The following is a 23,110-nucleotide window of genomic DNA, read 5'->3' as shown; positions in this document are numbered from 1 at the left end:
GTTTTTTGTTAGGAAACAAGTTGTTAATGTGCGTATCGTCTTTAGATTATTAAATTTTGTTTAAATTTGTTGTGAATTGATGAATTTAAACCCTGGAAATTTGATTAAATAAGAGTAAAACAGGGAGGCAATATAGTGGTGGTTTGTAAATGGTTTGTTGGGGTATTTCATCCCAAGTCCCACATGGAAGAAATAAGGAAGAGAGAACTTCCTTATAAGTGAGTGCATACTCCTAATAGTATGAGGCCTTATGGGAAGGTGTCCAAAAACAAATCCGTGCGGACTAGGCCCAAAGTGAACAATATCATACTAATGTAGAGTGGACTGTGCGTGCGACCCATCAAGATGGATGACTTGGGCCCAACAAGTGGTATCAGAGCCGACGACCCAAGCATTATGTGTGGAACGGTTCCCTGAAATATGTGACCTCGCGATTGTAGTACCTTGCGTCGAAAGTCCTCTTGATATTGTGGCTCAGGCAGCGTGTCCTATGGTGATAGCGGCGGTGCAAGATAGTTTTGCTGGAGGGGAGACCATGAGTTATGTGGTCCTTAGTCTGAGGGGAGGTTTGTTGAGGGTAGTTCATCCCAAGTCCTACACGGAAGAAATAAGAAAGAGAGGATTTCCTTATAAGTGAATGCATACTCCTAATAGTATGAGACTTTTTGGGAAGGTGCCCAAAAACAAATCCATGCGGGCTAGGCCCAAAGCGGAAAATATCATACTAATGTAGAGTGGAGTGTGCGTGCGACCCGTCAAGGTGGATGACCTGGGCCCAACATGGTTTGATGCCGACTGTTGGTATTTTTTTTCGAAGGAAAATAATGGCTTCCCTTGATGAACTTCACCCAGTCCTCTCCATGACTTAGATTTTGTAATTTCATGTTTTCCCTCGACTTAGAGACCCAAGGGACAGTGAGTGTGTAGCAAGTGTTCTAAAAGGATTTTAGTTGTTTAGGAAACCCTTTTCACCACAGCCTAGTTGCACCCATATAATATAATTAACTGATACATTTCTTCTGCAATTTTTTTTTTTTTTTTTTTTTTCAGATAACAAGTGCAGGTGAAAGAATTGGAGGTATAGGATGGCTATGCTGAAGAACTTTTTTTGTAAAGAACAATCAAGTAACGGGTAGTTTTTTTGAATTATTCAAAACGATTTTCATGTACCAATTAAATAGCAAGGACCTAAGTTTTTGATATATTTAATGTAATGAAGGACTTAAGTTTTTGTTTGACAGGACTTAACATTTTGGCTGAACTTAGGTCAGTTAAGTGGCCTGAGATTTAAGTCCAAGTCCTTAAAGGTGGAAAAAAAGTGGGAGGTTCTCAAAGGTGAAAAATACCAAATGTGAGGTCCCGTATTTATGCTTAACTCAGCCATAATCATACTTCCTTTGTTCTTTGTTCTTTTGTACTTGACCTGTTTCTTTTATCACGCTTACCAATGTAAAATTTTAACGATCAATAACTTTAATTCTTCTTAAGTAAAAATTATAAAAGTTATATATTATGATAATACTTATTGAGACGAATTTAAAAAGAGCTCATGAATATGTTTTTCCTTACATATTATTCACAAAAGATGGTCAAAGGAGAAATGGTGAATAACGTAAAAGTCAAAGCGGATCAAGTAAAAAAGAACGAAGGAAGTAATTCATAAGGCTTGTCTTGTCTTAGCGAAAGGATTTGTTCTCGCGACTTAGGTTGTAGGATCGTTTTATGAAGTAAAATTGAGTTGAAAAGTGGTCAGATCATATCTCAATTTTCTATCTAACAAGCTTGTTATTGCAGAATCTATTAATTGAGGAGCCCACATTAATGAAAAAATTGTTAATTTATTTTCAAAAATGTCATGTGAGAAACTTGTATTTACCCTTTAAAAATTAGACATTAAATTTGATGATAACTTCTGAACTTAGAGATCAAAGTCCTTAAAATTCGACTTAAAGTTACAAAGTTACAATGGAGCAAAATAATTGAGGAGATGGCCTATTCCTATACGTGTATGCTACCATGTTGTTTGACTTGTAATCTAAAATTCTGAAGGATATAGATGGAGGGGAATTAGGTGACGTATGTGATGGTGTGGCAGTAATGGACCATGATGTAAGCCAGAAGGCGGAAGATAATGCATTCTTTATGACTGCTGCCGACTACAGTCACACCATACAAGGTCAACAGCACATTCATTTTGACCATATACTACTGTACCACCATTGTAGATTGAGTACTTGGTAAACATAGTAGATTAGCTTTGAATTTGTGGGTAATTAGAGGATTGTGTTATTTGCGCCTAATCTCTTCCTAATCAATAATAACTACGAATTCAACCACTTTGACTTTGTATTTACTCTTTCTACCTCAAATTTGCAATTTAGAGTTACATAGGTTTAGGCTCGTGGGGTAATGGGAAGAAGGACATGGGCTACATGGCTATAATAAGGGAATCTCCATCCCTCGAGAACCGTAGCTAGGTCATGACATGAAACTCAAAATTAGAGTTGCACGTGTTAGACTCTTGGAAGAAAGGTAACTGAATACTCACTCTTTAAGAACCGCAACAAGGTGGTAATGAGGTAAAACACCTACTAACTACACCAAATACTGCTTGGTACAATTTAGTTACATTGTATAAATCTTAAAATATTTGGAAATGTTAATTTATATTTTGAGCTGATTATACTCCCTTTAACTCCTTTTATAAGTCGAACAACTTCTCATCTCTATCGAACTCAAAAATATAAGAGAGAACTCATGATGTGTTAGTCATTGTTAAATTCTAAAAAAAATAAAAAATAAAAAATATGGTTTATACATATTACGATAATGGGAGGCGTTTTGGCAAAGAAAGCATTATATTATTTGATAGACTCAACTATTTTAAATCACATAAAATAAAGTGTAATCTTAAAATGAATGATTTGAATCATACTAAAATGACTTTTGTACTAGTTATACAACTTTTGACAAAAATAGTTGGTCTTCCAAGCAGTGGTGCAATCATCAAAATGCTTCAAATGTGAAATGAAAATCTATTATTATTATTAACCAAAAGTTCTTTGAGATTTTTTTTCCTTTTAATAAAAGCAGTCTTACAATAATAGCATAATTACTTTGATATTTTAATAATAGTATAATCATAGTGACACATAATTGTTTGACAATTTTGTAATAACTCTATTCAACTAACGACTAGCTACCTAACAAGGGTAAAATAAAAAAAAGTTTGCATTTTCCATTTTTTCTTGCTCATCTTGCTCCAAAAAAAGGATAAATCCGTCATTTAGCTAATTATTAGTTTAGCTCCCATACATTGTGGGGGATTACTTATAAGTTATTACAAAGTATAATACTGTATATACATAGATCACGAAGTATTATATTGTATATACAAGAATATATTCTCAGAAAACTTGACAAAAAAAAGATGTCATATCATTTTTAAGGAATAGGAAGTATATTTTATGAAAAACTAATCATGATATTTCTATAACATTTGTATCACTAATTTCGTAAAAAAAAAAAAATTAAAGAAAACTAAAGACACGCTAGGAGATAACATGTGTCATTGTTGGTGTGTCATTTAGTATATAGTTATTGATTAGGTAGCTAATATGCTTAGCAATGACTCGGTAACTATAATTAATAAATAATAAGAATAAGGTGAGTGGAACAAAATTTCTAAGTTGTGCTTATTGTAAGAAGCAATATCTCATGGACGATAAACAAATGCTAACAACATAATAAATTTGATTATATACAGACACAAATGCTGCAATGAAGCAGAAAATCAAGGGAAATGATCTGATTCATTACAAACTCTCCGCAAAATAAGCTTAAATGAATCAAAATCGAATCAAAATCAAATGTACTCACTTAATCATTCAACCTAGATTTTTATTTTCTACTACAAATGACTGATAAATACATAATATATGGTATTTGCATCATATTGTAAGACTTACAGCATGATCATGCTTTACTTCTCTACTAAATTGAATCGTAATTTGTTGATAATTCCTCTATTTAGCTTTACTTGCTTGTGGGGTGTTTACTCTAGAAGAGCTTTCCTCTGATTCTAAGACAGCCCCTTTCAACACCTCTATAATTTCACTCATATCGGGTCGTTCTTCTGCTGTCTTGACCAAACATCTATCTGCTAACTTAGCTATTTTTCGTGCGGTGCTTAAGGGATACTGATTTCGAAGGCGGAAGTCCATCATCATGCTAAACATCTTACTGTCAGCTGGAAACTGTTTCACCCAGTCTAACAGTTTCTGCTCTGAGACTGGACGATTCCTCTCTATGGCTCGTCTACCAGTTAAGATCTCGTAAAGTACCACCCCAAAGCTGTAAATGTCACTCTTTTGCTTTAGATGGCCCGTGTCAACATATTCCGGGGCTGCATATCCAAATGTTCCCACTGGCTGAAAGTTAATAAGCAAGACATATCTTCAGTTCAATTAAGCCCAAAATTTTTAATTTCATCATATATTTGAAGTAAACACTTTCAAGTTTCAATATTCTCAAGGTTTCCATGTAATCTTCCTGAATTCGCCCATAATACAGGCCAGCAAGTTTGATCCGCTCTAATTACCAAGGAAAGTTGGCTAATAATGTAGAACTCAGTGGATAAATCTACACCAATGTACTAAATTAACATTGTAGCAAAAAAACTAGACAATATTTACTTTAAAGGTTGGGGCTGCAGCACACAAGACTTCTTCTGTTTGACAATTAGATTAAATAGAATAATACGAATGTTTAGGCATATCAATAATAGAACTCACCGCTGTTGACACATGAGTAGCATCCCCACTCGGCCCTTCTCTAGCCATCCCGAAGTCAGATAACTTTGCGTTCATATGCTGATCCAAAAGCACATTCGAAGACTTAAAGTCTCTGAATATCACCTGAACAACAACAAAAAAAAAAGTTAGTGATTTAGTCCATCAATAATTGACCAGTAACACATGGCTTTTTCAGCTGAGTGTGCCCATACTGCGGATAACATGACAGTAGAACACCACATTGTATGGGTTCCTAGTGATTTTCAGTAAAAGGTATTAAAAATGAAAGACCGCGCATCAACCTCCATGATATTGTGTTTTCAAGCTGAATGAGTACATATATCTTAGCTTATACCACAACAATTCATTCATACAAATTACTTGTATAATCTTGATCATCAATCAGTAAGTTCAAAAGGTTTAATTATTCAGATGTCTTAAGTAATATCACATTATGCACTAGAACAAGCGGCTCATTAGGCTTTCTCAAAGTTGTATGCTGATTGAGACTGATAAATTTACAGACAGCACTAATAAAATCTATTGATTTGACTCGGCCATTCAGGAAACATGATCAGTTAAATGCTGCTACTCTAAGACACATAACAATGTAACACTGCAGTATTGCACCAGCAGAAGGATATCTCACCTGAACTTCGATTCCATCGTGCAGATAACTCAATCCTTTGGCCGCATCCAACATTATCTTTAACCTTCTTATCCATGGCAGAGCAGGAAAGTTTTTCCCAAACAAATGGTGTTCCAAACTTTTATTCTGCATATATTCATACACTAATAGCCTCTGAATTCCTCTTTCTCCATCTACAGAACAATATCCCAAAAGCTTTACCAGCTTAGGATGATCAACAACGCCGAGGAATTGAACTTCCGCAAGAAATTCTTTGTGGCCCTACATTGGATCACCAACAAAATTCAAGACCAGAAAAAGAGCTACCATTCTATGAGCATTGTCAAACGATCACAAGATCGAAATTCTGCCTCGAAACAAATCCAACATGATTTTAATATAAGTCTAGCAAGCAAATAAAGCATACAAAATCAGATAGAGGGCATTCAAAGATAGAACAAAACAACAAAGAAATCGACACACAGATTTACGTGGTTCACTAACAATGCGACGACAACAAAAAAAGGTTGTATTCAGTGAATACCTGCATGCCATATCTGTTAAGCTTCTTAATAGCAACCACAATAGGATCACCCTTGCCATTTAAAGGCTTAATTGTTCCTTTATAAACACTCCCAAAACCACCCTCACCAACTTTTAACAACCTGTTGAAATCATTTGTAGCTTCTCTAAGCTCATTATAAGTAAAAACCCTCAAATTATGTTGCTTCTCCCTATACAATTCTGGTATACTTCTTGATGATGAGGCTGAATTCGCCGATTTTGATACTCGATTATTTGATGCATTTGAAGGATTTTGATTAGGAGCTGAATTTGATTGCTTCTTTTCTTTACCCTTCCTCTTGAATGAGGTGAAACAATTCATCTTTGAAAATTTTAGAAATAACCTCTCAATTAACACAATTTTCATATAATTGTTGATTGAACTTTTTTACATCACGCCCATGTTTTAAAAAAAAATTGTTGAGAAAAATTAAATATTGAGAAAAAAAAATTTAGAAAACCAGTTCAGAAATAATGAAAATTGAATAAAAACCAGTTGAAATTTTGTCCAAAATTTATGAGAAAATAACAAAACCCAGATCAAAGTAAATAGAAGCAATTTCTGGCACTAAAAAAATATAAGTTGAAGCCAAAGAAATGAAAAAATCCAATAAATTTAGCTTAATTTTAGTATGATACAACCAAAGTACAAAATTTTGAGGAGATTGAGGAAGCCCCAAGTAAGAAATTGGTCAAAAAAAATGTGGGAAAAACATAACCCACATGAAATTAAACAAGTAAAAGGAAAAAAAAAATTGTGTAATAAACTATATTTAAAGTTCTACAAGAAGAAATTTCTGGGAGTTCAAAAGAAAACAAGGTGGAAAGCTCTGAAAAAATATGAAAGGAGAGAATTTTTTTGTCTAAGAAAACTGTCACACCTTTATTTTTATTTTTTATTTTTAGTGATGTTGGTCCTAATCTTAATGTAACAAAAATGATATCCAATTAAATGAAATTACATATAATTTAATAAGATTACCAAATGTGAAAGCAGCTGAAAAATTCCACGATGAAGAAGGAAGGAAACAGGGGAAAGAGAGAGGATAGAAGAAAGTAAAACCGTTGATGACGATTTGTTGAATAAAGAGGAAGAAAATACCAAGATATAAACAATTTTATTTGTGTTTTTTTGGGTCTATTTCACAACTGTTTCTGAGATCAATCAAATTCATTCAACTTTTAAGTTTTTTTTTTTTAGACAACTTTTTAAGGTTTTAGGTAGCCTTTTTAGTTTTTACTATCTGATCAATTATCAAACACATACATTTTGAAAAGGTAATAAAATCAGTAACGGTTTAGAATTTACGGAGTATTCAATTGAACCGCGTTCTACATGAAAATTGACTTGAAATAATTCGACCGCTAGACCATGTCTTGTTACATTTAAGTTCTCTTTTGTTTTTTCTTTGATCATTTTTCTCTTCATTTGCAACAAAGCAAAATACAAAAAAAAAAAAAAAAAAAAAAAAAAAAAAGAGGATATTTAAACTTAATAAAACATTTTATTTTATTAAACTGAAACTTTTTTTTTTCTTCTCAAAGACAACTTTTTTTTTTAGATAAAGATAACACACTCAATGTACTATAATTAATTACTACTCCTTCCGTTTCGTAATAATTGCAACACTTTCTTTTAATGTCCGTTTCATAATAATTGCAATACTTCCTAATTTGACAAGGATCTTATTTTATTTATTATCTCTCTTACTAACCCCACTCTCATAAATATTAATTTTTTCTCTCTCCTACCAACCCCACTAACTCCATTTTTTTTTATCATTTCTCTCTCAAACTAACTACACTTTTTTATTAAAGCCTACATGCCTAATTGCCTACTCTATATTTTCTTAAACTATATGCACACCCAACCGTTGCGATTAATACGAAACGGAAGGATTACCTCAAATTCCCGGCTATGAGCTAAGTACTCCGTACTGTAGTAGTATGAGTAGGTTTTGAAAAGTAAACCGTGGTAATTGGGATCTTCTTCACCAATATTTCACGTGTGGACCCAAAAGTTTTTATGTTGATTGTCGTTGTCTAAGTCATAATTCTACTAATGGTCTTTATCAAGAGCAAGATCGCCAAGATGGATCATTTTTTTTTATTTTTATTTTTTGTGTCCGTTATTAATTACAGTATTTATTTATTTTGTAGGTGTATTTGATGTTATTTTCGCACTTGTTTTCAGTCGCTCATCAAATAGTCCATCAATCCAACATCACTACTTCACTAGGGAAAATAGTCTTCGCTGCATCACAAAACTCATTTGTTTTCAATTACTTGACTGAAATACTCAAAGTCAAGTTTTACTCGAAAATATATATTCTAATCTGATTTAAGGCTGTCTTACTCGATAAAATTAAAATCGTCTACGATTTCTTAACATGCTAATTGAAAATAGACACATATTTGAGAGTGATGGATAGATTAAATGGTTAGAGTTTCATTTCCAATCTTAAGAGATCATAGGATCGATTCTCATCATCTATCCTTGTGGCTCTCTAAACACCGGAAAAAAAAAAAAAAAAAATTCACCCGATTAGAATGTCCCAACAATGGTAGATTCGGAATATGTTTCAAAGGATTTAAATCAACTAGAATTAACTTATTCCCTCTATTGACACACTTTAACTTTTTTAAATATTCATTTGCTAACTTTAATTAAGTTAGTTGTAATAATTTTGTTATGTTGCTATTAATAAAAGAGTATAATTTTGTTACATGCTATTAGTATTTTATAAAGCTATCCCTTTTATTAGGCTTTAAAAAAATTAAAATCCAATTACTGTAATATACGGAGTGTTTTTTTTTTTATTTTTGAGGAAAATATTATTTTTATTAATTAGCACATAACATATGTCAATTAATTAAAATTCTAAAATATCAAATTACTGTTATGAAATATTTGTGGATATCCATTATCCTCCTTGTATCATTCCGGAATATTCTAGATCTAGGGTTTATTGTTATCTAAGCAAACCCTAGTTATATTGTATATATATATATCCGTACTCTATGGAATAACAAGTTGATCGATTCTCTCTCCATCTCTCATATTTTTCCCTAATTAAAATTGATGTCCCAAAAGAACAACATTAGTTGCTAATGAACCTAAAGCACGCCTGAAGCGTGGTAGCCGTAGCCGAGCCTAATAGATTACAAAGATAAGAATATTCAAACAGGAAAAGAACAATTATTGACAATAGCAAATTTGAGGAAGTGATACATTTTGATAAACCTTTATAAGAGATTATATTTAGTAAAATGGATATGTACCATGATTATATAGAGTACTCTAGAAGAGTATAGAATTATCCAACAAGCTTAGCATGTATCAAGGTTATAGTCAAAGCTCCAGCAGAGTATAAATTTTTTTGATCAAGTATTAGTTGATTGTCTTGCCAATTATATAAAGAAACACATTTTGGTGTTCTAATATCACATCATACTCATGGTCATGCATAAAGTAATTTAAGCAAAGTGGTCACTAGTGTTGGAATACTGACTAGAGTTCAAATTTAGAGAAGTGACTGGATGTGATAATTAAATTAGGCCATCCGGGTTTAATAATTACCCGTTATAGAAACTTGAAGTTTCATTTAATAATGTGCTGACGCTCTCTCAATGTTGCATATATGAAATGAGTTAAATGTCAAGTCATAACATTGAGATTAAGCTATTATTGAATAGTGATTTATAATAATTTGTATTAATGAAAATGTCAAGAGTAATGGGTGACCAGAAGTTCACCAGAATCTCACCAAATACTCTATTTAAATCTTTAAAGATCTCGAAGATGACTACCTAGTAGAATTCCAAGCAAGTGATTTATGCTTGTATAATAATTCTTTTGATTGAGGCTATTATATGTCAGCACATAAGAAATTGGAAAAGAAAGAAAAACGTACAACTGCACGACACATGTCTCCCCATTGACATTGATCTCCAGAAGAGAACATATTATGAAATGTGTAACAATAAATACACATGCAATGTAAAGTTAATGAAGAAATGATTCTTCATTGAAATTGTTCTCTAGAAGAGATAAAACTTGTTTAATACAAATCTTCTAAGATAATTATTTTGATTGTGATCCTCCCGATGAAAAGAATTTTAATTTATATACTAAGTTGGTATAAAATTAGACGCCCCTATAAATAAGATATTTTACCAACTTAGGGGGAGAAGAAATAGCAAAAGTTGGAAAAATCGGAAAATATAATTGATGATCCCTATAAAGGTAGTTTGAAAAGTTATATGCCAACTTTTGTCTATATATTATCAAGATATGTTGCACATTTATGATTTGATTTGTATTTAGTTATGACTCATGTTGCATAGCGTTGAAAATACATTTTGGTCATATATGTGTATACATTGAGATAAAATCTTGCCAATTATACTTGAATTACTACACCTGAAGTGTGGGTTGTATGATCGGTTCCAAAATGAAGATATGATATGTGGCAAGATAGTGCAGTTAACACTTTTAATAGTGTAATAGTATATAAATACCATAGTGTATAAATACCAAAAGGTGGTATAGATATCTGAATTGTTACAATAGATGGCCTATGATGTAAGAAAGTTATGATGGTACCAATAAGAAATGTATTCAGATATCATAGTAAAACAACATGCGAAATGTACGTTAAAGGAATATTATGATACTGGTACACAAGGGAACCGATAAATAATATGCATATGTATGATAGAATGGACTAGTGAATAAGGGATCTGAAATATATATGTCCATTTTGATGTCGACATAATGATAATGATCAAAAGTTTATTATGGATCAGAAGTCCAATGAAATATGGATTTTAAATCCACACTGTACAGTGTCTTGCATTATTTTGAGTACTATGTATGTTCATATGCATGTATGAGTCATAGATTAACGAATTGTTCATTACATATGTCAGTAGTTGTTAGATGCATTACTTATTGTATATTTTGCTTAATATGTTATCATGTTTTATATATCTCATATTCCATGCATTAGTTTCTATACAATATTTGTGGTGTATGTGCTTGTTCATTCAAAGTATAGTAAAGCATATTTACAACTTTGATGGAAAATTAGAAAAACATATTTATATTCCAACGGGCTTATAATTATGATGAAATTATCTATGACTTTGTTCTAATATTATTTATGAATCATGTAAGAGAAGTTCCCGAAGAACGTATATGCAACGTATTTATAGCCCTACAAATTTTATATCTTGAATATTGCAATTATTATCAAACTCTTGAAAATTCTATGTGACTACATCATTGACTTCTCAACTTGAAATTTGAGCATATGAAAGTTAGTGAGATTTGCTTTTCTATTTGCAAGAGAGCTATCGTGTCAATTATGAAACATTTAGGGATATTAATGGAATACTTATGCGTGAGAATTTTTTTCTTATGGTCCAGAAGAACCATGATTAGCGTATCTAAATACATGTGTTATATTATAATTCAGATGAAATTGAAGAACGACATTAATAATATCAAGTTTTGTTATCAAATTATTATTAATGAATGTTTGATCAAATAATGATCATCAATTTCTATTATTCACGACCTCTAGAAGAAGGCCTAACCGCATAAGTTTAACTTTTAAAGTAATTTTATTCAAACTGAGTTTGGAATGATGTAGAGATAAATACATGTATGGTGAAATGAAGACACTTCACACGTTCACTTGAAGACTTGAATATGCAATTTAAGTTGAGGAGGATCGAAGACCAATGAATGATATTTTACTACATATTAGAAGATATCCAACTATATTGGATTCATTGTTGCGGCACTAGAAGATCTTAGGTTATGTATTCATCAGGGGGAGAAATACGCGCTGCACTCTTTTTCCCTTGACCATGGTTTTATCCCACATTGGGTTTTCCTGGTAAGGTTTTTAATGAGGCGGCATCTCGAGCGTATTACGAAGAATGTTGTACTCTTTTTCCTTCATTAGGTTTTTATCCCACAGGGTTTTCCTAATAAGGTTTTAACGAGGCACACTCTTCGATAATGGACATCCAAGGGGGAGCGTTATGAAATATTTGTGGATATCCATTATCCTCCTTGTATCATTCCGGAATATTCTAGATCTAGGGTTTATTGTTATCTAAGCAAACCCTAGTTATATTGTATATATATATATATATATCCGTACTCTATGGAATAACAAGCTGATCGATTCTCTCTCCATCTCTCATATTTTTCCCTTATTTTATAACAATTACAACATTTTTTCTTATTTATGTTTTACAAGTACATGTTAATTAACAGTTCAACACTAACTTATATATGGTTTTTTTTTTTTGTTTTTTTTTTAAAAAAAAAAAGGAAAATACAACAAATGAGTTTTTTTATGAGAAAATAAACTACTTCGTGTATGAACTTTCTTACTAGTCTAAAAGGTCATACATTACCACTAATATAAAATGGATAAAGTATATTTATATGTATAATTTGCACCAAAATAAATTACTAGTAATTGTTTTACAGATGGGACTCTACCTATAAGGCTATTACCCATGACCTAAAGCCCTAAAGCACAACTTTCTACTTGTTAACAACTACAGTAAGCAAATTACTCTTTTTCTAGATCGGCATGACCTAATCACATGATCCATTATGACATCACCAACACCTTTCACCGCATCACACCAATTATTGTATAGTTAAACAACGTTGTTAATCATTTTAATTATTGTTAATCATGTTACTTAGTTCAAGTTGTGCATTTCTTTATCTCCTTAAACAGCTAAAAAGATAAAAGGAACATAGACCAAGAGTCCAAGACCATGTGAGGCGTTAACAAGTTAATATAATACTCATATAATTCACCACATTAAAGAGCCCAAAATTTCTAATACTTACTTATGTATCCCCGCCATCCCTTAATGATTACCCGTAGTCCTATAGTCCAGTTTACACTACTAAAATTTGGCAGAAGTAGTACACACGGGAAGAGAAAGAGAGAGCAAATGGGTATGCATACCAACAAAGAAAGTACGGGACAAATTCAAAGAAAAACTTCAAAATGGTATATAAAGCCATCTTTTAGGATCGGAAGAAGTACTAGTAATAATTTAGATTTAAACAAATAGTTTTAAAACAAAAACTCATTAAATTAATTGTAGTCTCTCATGGGTACATAAAATCCGACAAAAGTCCAAACAACAGAAAGGTGAAAGTATAAAAAAAAAAGTTGTGGGGAAGAAAGAATTTAGGTTTGATTATACAAAGGTTGCGAGTCATGTGTGAACGTGCAGTTTAGTCATTTGGAAATGACAAACTTTTACGCTGATTCGAACATAGGATTACAGGAATAATTAATATTTTGACAGCATCACTACACTGAACCCTACAAAAGAAGTTGTATCACTTGTATGCTGGAATATATTCTTGGCAAGTTGTGATGTAAGGCTCCAAATCAAATATATTACAAAGGCCAAAGTACCGCCAATATGAACATATTCTTGACTAAATTACTCGGGTTCCGAAAAGACATTGGTGCAGTCAAAGTCTTTCACACGGCTCACAAGATAGCAAAAGACCAAAGTAAGAATCCTAGGAAGCATCTTCTTTGGTAGGAACTTCAGTTTGGAAATGAAAGCAGTCTTCGTGATTGAGCCGGTGGCGCTAATCCAGGAATATCTCGGATGTCTTTGTTGTGTGGGTTTATAATCTGAAAACAATTTATGTAACCAATGTAAGTTCACACGTAAAATGTCTTAAGTTGGAAATATGTATGAACATGATACAAAGATATCCCTATACAGAAGGCAAGGAAGCAGATAGAAAACCAGTAAGATTTAAAATGTACATAACCTTAGAATGGATAATAGAAAGATTTTTTTTAATAAGGCTATTGAATGTGAGTGCGTGACTGCGTGTTGGGGGGGGGGTCATCTATGCTCCGGTGCTCCCAGACTAACACAAGAGTTCACATGAAAGCTACTACCCCGGTTCTGGTATGTGCAACCACAAGATTGCAAACTGCTGCCACCATATTTTTTTCCAAACTACCATTATCCCCTACTAAGTCCTAAACTCTCTCTCTGACTCTAAGCTCGGTAATTTGAGGAAACTATTATTTTAAAAGGGTGAAGTAACCAAAAGCACTTAGTAACAGCCCCTACGCAACATGATCCATTCTTATGCACAAATACATTAAATAAATCAGAGCTAGTACTATATACAAGTTGATTGCCAATTTAATTCAGTTAAAGGAATCATCAAACCTCAACAATCACATAATAAATTCAATATGGGGAAGGTAACAACTGTAACAAAGACATTTTTGTCCCCAAACTTCAGCCATAATAAAGCTCAAAGTCAAATTGATGATAGCTAAAAGCAAACTAACAAAAGCAAAGAGCAAAGTTTGTAAACACTAATAAAGATCCAGATAACAGGGAAAGCAATTTAAGGTTTCTTTCATTCAGATCAAAATCAGAGGGGGTATAGCATGTAAAGATTTGTGCTGAGGAAGAGGTAAAGGAGCACGATAACCTACATTGCTTGGATAGACCAGCAAGGGACAGACTGCTTTTGTCACTATATAGTACGGGATCATGATAAGGCCAATGCTAAGTAGGGTTTTCATCGCGCGCGCGCGCGCACACACACACACACACACGCACACACATATATATAAATTAAAAGTCTATTGGAGTGCTAATTAAACCCCAGAAGTGGGTGGGGTAATTCAATTAATTTTCTCATTATTGGTCGGCCACATCGGCACATCCTCAGAATTTGAACTGGGGTTCTGGGAAGACTGAAGATTATTATATTCTTCTTTTCAAAAACTGTTACGGCCTATTCCTTGCATATCTCTATTTTGAAATACTTCCGAATATGATAATTTTGAAATCTGACAAGTAAAAACCAGAAACTGTTTCTGGTTTACACATTGAAACATGGGAAAACGACAGGAAAGAAAATTTGCAGTTAAGATCCTATGCTACGTAGTTAAAGATCTAAAAATCAAGTTGTAATTTTAGTTTTCTTTCTAAAGAACTTCAATCCAAGTAACAACTTCACTCTAAATCATCTTTTTGGAATAAAGACGAAATCATCACCATGATTAACATTATATAGGATATTAGTAGCCAACCTTCGCAATGATGATGGCTATGACTCCAAGCACTATGAGGAAAAGCAAGGCCATGATACATTTATCAGTAGCAACCTGTAGAAAGTTGGAAGGGTAAGTAGCCATAACGCATCCAACATAATCAGTCAAAGATATAAGGTGAGAGTTGAAGAGACCTGTCGACCGATTTCCTTGACTAGCTTCGAAGCTTTCTTGATCGAGAAATTTATGGAGTCCAGTTCATTAACAATCCTACTCATTTGATCAGTCTGCACACTCCCAGAGGTTATTGCATTATATTTCATGCATGTAAAATTTCTCATAAAGAGTCTCAAAAGAAATGGATAGAAATTGAAGCTCCATTTCAACCCCAATAGAAACTTCTACTATGTTACACACCTGGGCTTTAAGAGCTTCTGCAGTTTCCGTTCCTACATTAATTGTCTCGTGAACAATCTGCCTCAAAGAAATGAAAGTATTAATTATTGCATATGATTAATCAGAAAAGTTGAGAATTTTAAGAGTATGGAATCCCATGTATGATATGTTTATTGCACTGACAATGCAGAGTGACAGATGAAAGATGTGATGATAGACGAGCATTATTTGCACATTTAACTCAACTATATTAAAGTTATTGACAGGACCTTCTGGATGAACTGCATATAGCCATGTACAGTACATTATACATGTTAATTTCATAAAGTTTTAGTATCATTTTCAGAACACACAAAGTTTCTCCAATTCCTTTAAAAGCAAACTGTAACAATTCACATTTTGAGCTGCATTCTTATTCAGATCAGGTAGAAGTTTTTTAAATTCCTCATGGATATGCGCATAAGAGTGTGATAAGACAAAACAGTTTGGTTCTAAATCTGAGATTAAAATGCAAAAAGTTAATCACCAAACCTTTTTTCCTCTATCAATGGCTTGATCAGTTTCATCCATCATTGTGTTTCCACGATCCATCAGCTGCTCATTCGTCATAGCTGCATAATGTACAACCAAGGTTACAAATGTATAAATGATACATGTACTTACAAAAAATTAAAAGGATGAACAATCAAGAGAAAGGTAAACACAAAGAAGAAATTGCCTCGAAAGAGAAGAACTAAAAACTATGGAGTAAAGGTTTACTTTGTCCATGATCAGTTATTATGTGTGAAAATATGCACGTGTGGAATGTTTTTAATCAAAATGATTGACAAATTTCCTACTGACATCAAATTAATGAAAAAGTGGAGGATACTGTTTTGCACAAGCTAAATACAAACTCATAGTTATTAGACTTAAAAGTTGATATAATTTCGCATACAAGATATAAATACATGAAAAGGACGTAGTCCAATGCCTGTTGCATTCATTAAGCTCTAACTTATAACTCTTAATAGTAGAACAATGATGAGACTTGAAAGGTTGAGAATAACAAAAGAAGCCACAGCGGCACAGCCCACCGGAAGCCACATGCCAATAACAGTAGTTAAAGATTACAGCATTTGCTTACTGGATGCTAACAAAACATTTTCTTCTCCTACCCCTTCGCTAGGCCCATCAAATAGTTCAACTCGTTTATTTTCAAGATTGGAAGCATATCTGTTCACAAATTAAATCCAAGTCAGTTATTGAAAGGCTGAATGCACAGAGATTTAACAGCATCTGAACAAGTACAAAAGTGCAGGAAACACCATGACATTGTAAGAATCCTAAATTATGAATTCAAAAAAGAATAATAAGAAAAACAGAATTGAAGGCAAGGTGTTTGCCAAGAACAGGTATATGAGATTTCAATAACCCTCACAAAAAGGGAAACAGAAAAGATATGGAATGTTACAAATGCAAATAAATTTAATAGAAATACCAAGCATGTTGCTCATTTTATAATGAACTTTTAGTCATGGCCTAATTAATGAGCATTGCTGCACAAAGCTACACCCAAGAATTTTTTATTTTTATTTTTTCACTCATGCTTTTCAATACAAGAAAAGCGGAAATTCAAACTCCAAACAAAAACATAAGGATTATGGGCATCATGTCTGTAAATAATTAATCAATTAAATTAACAACCTACACACAAAAAAATCAAAGAAATAAAAATAAAAATGTTCCCTTCATTAAATTAGTCCACAAAGCAATAAATTCTAGCATTACAGAGCATATTTTCAAAAGAAAAGATAACTTATCAGAGAATTCCCACTTTGGTGCCCTAGGGTTTGATATAATTCCACTTTATTGCTTTGTGCTTTCAGTAATTCCACTTTGATTCCCTAAGCCTTTGAAGTTAATTTCACTATGGTGCCCTTTAGTTTGGTAATTTCACTATATATATGCTCATTTTTGTAACTTCTTTAGCCTTATTTATTTGTAAGGAAAAAAATTTGCCATTTATCAATCTCATTATTAAAAAAAATTCTTGAGATGGTTTATGTTTATTTTGTTTTTGACAAAGATGACACTGTATTTAGGCAATTTTCCCATGTCTAAAAAATAGTGGAGGTAATTGTTTATTGAAAAGTAAGAAATGTGAGGACCGAGGAGAGAAATAGTAGTGAATATTTGTGGAGACCATGAAAAATGAGAGATATAATAATAAAACGTAGAGGTTTGCCAAAAAAAAAAAAAGAAGTGTAACACAAAAAAAAAAAAAAAACAAAGGGAGTATGAACAAAAGTTGATTTTATTTATTTACGGAGAAGGAAAAAAAAAAAGGAAATATTTATAGAGATTATGAATGAAAGATATATAATAATAAAATGTAGAGGATTGCCAAAAAAAAGGAAGTGTAACACTTAAGAAAACAAAGGGAGTATGAACAAAATTTAATTTAATATATTTACGGAGTATAAGGGGGGAAAAAAGGGAATGCAAAGTTTGTTTAATAGAAAATAATAATTCTGGTCATACAACAAAATAAATACTTGTATATCTTTAAGAACATGTTCTTAATGAAGTGGCTTGTAAAAAAAAATATCATGTTATTGTTCATACTTCTTCATGTAATAATGTAATTAGGATAAAGAATGTCAGGTGACAATAACTCAGGATGAGAAAGTAGGGGGACTGGTTCAAAAATTCAAGATGGCAACACGATTCATATTTTATTAAGGTATCCTATGATCACATCATTAGTAAAATCAGCTCTCTTTTCACATGTTAATGCAATGCTGCTAGCTGCTATCATCTAAAACAAGCATATAAAAATGAGTGTGGGAAAGGACATACATTAAGGTATTTAATATGGAAATTTTGTCGAAACAACCTTTTAAAGTGTCCACTTTATTTATAACAACCTTTTAAATTTTTTTTTTTAACTTCAAACCACATTATAATTTTTTTTTGTCAAAGACAACCTAATGCTACTTTCCGGCGTTGACTCTATTTTTTCCGGTGTTGGCCACGAGTGTGTGAGGCACATGACCTCTTATATTGCTTAATACACCCCTTTTTCCCTCCAATTAACTCTTATTTAAACCCCTGCTTTTCTCTAAAGTTATCAGAATCTGGGATTTCAAGTTTTCAACCAAGCAATTCATCAATCTCGAACCAGGTATCGTGGTTGCTGTTGTTTAATTGTTTGTTTCTTTTTGTGTAATTGGTGTTTTTGAAAATTAGGGTATCTTTCCCCCAAATTTTTGAAATCGAATTAATTGATTAAGGATTTGTCAATTAAGCAAATGCGCTTGTGGTATCCCTGTTGCTAAGAGGACCTCGTGGACTCATGATAAAATTCTACGCTTGTAAGTTTTACAACCATGGAAATGGTCAAAGGGGATGCAACACGTAAAGCGAGTTACCTGGACTTTTGTATTTGTATTATTCAATAATTGACCCTCAATTTCCTAGAAGATGACACAGCTTTCTTCTTTCCTTTATCTTTAACCAAGGTAGCAAATGTAAAACAACAAAAAAAAAAAAAAAAAAAAAAAAAAGTGAAGAGGCGAAAATAGGAGAAAGTTTGAACCTTTAAACTAAATTGCATAAATGAATTCTTATTGTATTTGGGAATGAACTCTTCATTAATGGAAGTAGCAGCAGTAGAGAAGAATTGCAGAGGGTATTGATGGTGAACTGTGATTTTTGTCTCCAAAATTGAATGAGAGAGAAGTAGAGGTTTTTATTAGAGTTAATTGGAGGAAAAAGGGGTGTATTAAGCAATATAAGAGGTCACGTGCCTTGCACACTCGTGGTCAACATCGGAAAAAATAGAGTCAACGCCGAAAAGTAACATTAGGTTGTCTTTGACAAAAAAAATTTATAATGTGGTCCGAAGTTACAAAAAAAAATTTAAAAGGTTGTTTCTCACAAATTTTCCATTTAATATTTAAATTTATATTTCTGATAGTTATGTGAAGAACGGTCATAATAACGTAAAATAATTTGACTTACTGCTTTTTCAAAGCAACATATGAATTCAGCTCCTTGATCTGCAAAAAACCATCAAAAACATAATCAGTGCTTAAGGAGTGAAGCTAAGAAGACCCCCACCGAAAAAAAATACTTCGTAATAAAGATCACCAGATAGGGAGGAAAAGAAAAAACAAACCTTATGCATCAAAACAATGTTTAGGGTCAGTACTTCACCACAACAATGTACATTTATACCCCTTCCCCATTCACAACTTAGTAGTGAATTTCACTTATTAAACAATACCCAAAAGTAGTGTGGCACAAACCAATTATACCTTCACCTGTTATCTAACCAAATATAAACATCAATGCTTGAAACTACTTTATTTTAGAACATCTAATTATCTAAGACCAAAACACCTATGCTTTAACATTAAAGAAACATAAGTAAAGATGTCTATGGTCTAACCATAGACTGTTTTCTCTCATTCAATGTCTTGCTTGTGTTTGGATCATTCCTGCTTTCCAAATTCTTCACCTCTCGATCAAACTCTTTAATAAGCCTGAGAAATAAATCAGCTTCAGTTGAGCAAGAAGGACTAAGAGGAGGCAGAGCCCATAAGACTCATTCTTAAGCATTGGCACATCATTAACATCAGATAAACTTCCTTTAAGAAAGACAGGTTACAGACTAACACAGAATGCACATTTATTATCAATGAATGCAAGATTTAGCCAAGTTCACCATCAGGCTCATTAAGCAGATATCCTCCTCACAATTCACCCTGAATTTGAATAATCAACTTTATCCACAACACTAATGATCTAGATGCTAGCTGCTGGAGAGTTGTGAAAGCAAATATACGTATTTGTGCTCATCATGCATAAAAATTCCATAAAACCAAACTGCTAATGCCATCTGTTGATGATAAACTGTAAGTTTTTTGTTTGAGCCAACAACACTATTAGGTTCGACAAACCAATGGTGAGAAGAAGGTTACATTGTTAGAGTAGTTCGTGGTATGCATGCTATTCTTACTAGATGAAACAAATATAGATTGCCCATATGGAAAAGAAAGTTCAGACAACTACCTTTTACACTCTCGCATCTTATCCGTGAGCTCTTCCAGTTGTCTGCTCTGTCTACTGGAATCCTTGATCTTCTCCAACTTCTGAAACCCATTTCTGTTTCAAAGATATAATCAAACAAAAAGTTGACACAACTGTTCATTGCTAACTACATCTATAACTCTATAAAATTAACACAAAACTGAATAGATGAAAGACAACCACAAACATAGGACATGCGTAAATAGATCAGCAAAAGAATATGCAGCCAGTTAATTGATTTCTAAAATTTCAATGCAGTCATACCAAGTGCATAGTATAAGCAAGAACATTCCCTAATATGCAGTTGAAAAGTCGCTGATAGTAGAATTCTCAGGAAAGGAAGAGCTAAAAGTGTATCAGTCCAAAAGTTGTATACCAGCCCCTATGCAACATATCAGCAGAAACATCTTGATTTGCAGCTTGCAACACTAACCATCCCCAAGTTGCACATGACCAAAACACATCAGTTATTACGGTCAAGACGAAAAGAGACACATGCAGGCTGATAAGCCCAATATGATTAATACACGAATCATGCCACATTAACCACAATACTTAATGCAACACTAGAACTAAATATGCTTTAGCTGTGCATCATCATTACTGCAATTGATCCAAGATTTTCAATTATTCGTTAATTCCATATTACCTTAATTCTACTTGAATGATTAAAGCAAATGCACGGATGTCTTACGAGCAGTAAAGAAAACAAACAGATACTAGATTTAGTTACTTGGAAAAGCAATTCACTTCATTTGAAATCCCTTTCCTAGTAAAAATCATCACTACCACTCTCCCTTCTCCCTCTCACCCAATAAAAAGCAAAAGCTGGTAAGGCTCAATTCATCAAGTTTTCAGAAATATTCGACTCTTAGATATCGGAAAGCTTTCATCCTTGGAAAGCTAAGTAATTTCCCCTAAACAGATGACAACCAAATGCCCCATCAAAGCTAGTTATAAGGTAAAGCAATTAACTCCAATCGAAAAATGGCGAAAAATCATCCCTATTCGCCATTATAAGCAATACATTCTTCAAGAACCTAACTAACACTTTACAAATCTCTCTGCATAAACTTATTACAGTATATAAATTACACATCAAAATATCAGGCAACTGCACCTTGTAAGCAACGAAAACGAAGCGCTGATTAAATAACCGACGCTTATATTAGATGAAACAAAAGACTGCTAAGAACAATTCACAATGCAAAAATTCATCAACTTAGATTATTTAGAACACAACATAATCAAACTTCGCAACATTGGAAAAAAAAAAAAAAAAAAAAACATAAATCTTACGATAATGCACGAAAAATATCATTGATTTGTCCATCAATCTCGCCGAGCTCCTCGCTAATCGCCGACAACGACGACATTGTCAAATTCCTCAAAATGTCAACTCGTTTCTCCTCTTTCTCTCTCTTACTCCGTTGTTTGTCGAATCAAATGACAAACAAATGTTCAACAAAAATGCAGATTATCTCGCCATTGTTGATCAAAATAAAAATCGAGCAATGATGAATGTCAAATTTTCAAAAATTTGAAGCGGCAATTGTAATCTAATTGAATCTGATTGTTCAGGTAAAATTGAATTTTTGTTTTGGTGGACCAAAAATTGGGGGAAATTTAGGATGAAAACAATGTAGGATTTGAAAGATCGAAATCTAGGGTTTTGAAGATCTAATCGTTGCGTTGTAATAATAATTTAAGGACAGAGAATTTGAAAATGGAGAAGGTGTTTTTCTCTCTCCTGTTTTCCTATGTTGTTTTGTGCTGGTCTAATTTCCATTGATTTTCAAGCTATTTTCTGTAATTTGTTATTTACTCCGTAATATTTTTTAAATTATTTTGTTGGAGCGAGAATTGGGCCGATTAATCCGCTGTAGAGTGCTGCAGCAACTGTAGTGAACTAGTGACTATTGTCTACACCATTAGTCCATTAGGCCATTACCCAACTTAAACATGCACCACTCCTTAAGTCCTATTCTTTCCGAGCTACAGCGAACTGAAACGATCTAAATTGGGGTTTTTTTTTTTTTTTTTTTACGAACTGAATTGTATAATTAATGACTCGTTTTAATGATGTTGCATCTCATCTTGTGCATTGAGTAATCAATTGTGCAAAATGTGTTCTACCTCCCTTCTTTTTTGTTATTACTATTCATTGGGTCAAAAAACAAAAATTTTGACTGTCTATTGCTACTTATGTATAAATCAAAAGTTATCACATGTAATCTTATTAGAATTGTTTCACTGTGTAATTTCTAAATATCAATTTTTTCATAATTTATTTATTGTAGTATGTAATTAAAGATATAGTTGGTTAAACATACGCATTAGGAAACCACACAAAATGAAGTTATATGTCATTATACTCATTAAGCTTGGACATCTTAAATTCTTAATTTGGAGTTATTAACTTATTATTGTGTAGAAAATTAGGAAGAGTGATGATAAAATTAATATGCAAGATCGTAAGATAAAATATTTGAGAATTAAGGCAGGTAATTTAATTTAATGCTAGTCACAAGATTAATGGTTAAAATAAACCGACATTAGTG

General features: G+C 32.7%; 2 protein-coding genes across 2 annotated transcripts; both read right to left on the bottom strand.

Annotated features, from left to right (window-relative positions):
* Positions 1–3,733: 3,733 nt before the first annotated feature.
* Positions 3,734–6,352, bottom strand: LOC110732445 (probable serine/threonine-protein kinase PBL19). The gene is made up of 4 exons (XM_021912388.1): positions 5,966–6,352; positions 5,443–5,703; positions 4,794–4,916; positions 3,734–4,430 (listed from the first exon to the last, which is right to left on the bottom strand). The coding sequence occupies exons 1-4, from the start codon at positions 6,350–6,352 to the stop codon at positions 4,026–4,028; spliced, it is 1,176 nt and encodes a 391-aa protein (XP_021768080.1). The 3' UTR covers positions 3,734–4,025.
* A 6,853-nt stretch (positions 6,353–13,205) lies between these two features.
* LOC110732444 (novel plant SNARE 11-like) lies at positions 13,206–22,370 on the bottom strand. Its single transcript, XM_021912387.1, has 10 exons — positions 21,849–22,370; positions 20,532–20,624; positions 19,909–20,002; positions 19,479–19,516; positions 16,600–16,688; positions 16,005–16,084; positions 15,495–15,551; positions 15,272–15,364; positions 15,117–15,191; positions 13,206–13,682 (listed from the first exon to the last, which is right to left on the bottom strand). The coding sequence occupies exons 1-10, from the start codon at positions 21,923–21,925 to the stop codon at positions 13,593–13,595; spliced, it is 786 nt and encodes a 261-aa protein (XP_021768079.1). The 5' UTR covers positions 21,926–22,370; the 3' UTR covers positions 13,206–13,592.
* Between the last annotated feature and the right edge of the window lie 740 nt (positions 22,371–23,110).

Source organism: Chenopodium quinoa, unplaced genomic scaffold (genome assembly GCF_001683475.1).
Source record: "Chenopodium quinoa cultivar QQ74 unplaced genomic scaffold, ASM168347v1, whole genome shotgun sequence".
NCBI lineage: Eukaryota > Viridiplantae > Streptophyta > Magnoliopsida > Caryophyllales > Amaranthaceae > Chenopodium > Chenopodium quinoa.
The sequence above is the reverse complement of the archived record's forward strand: the minus strand, read 5'-3'. Positions and strand labels throughout refer to the sequence as shown.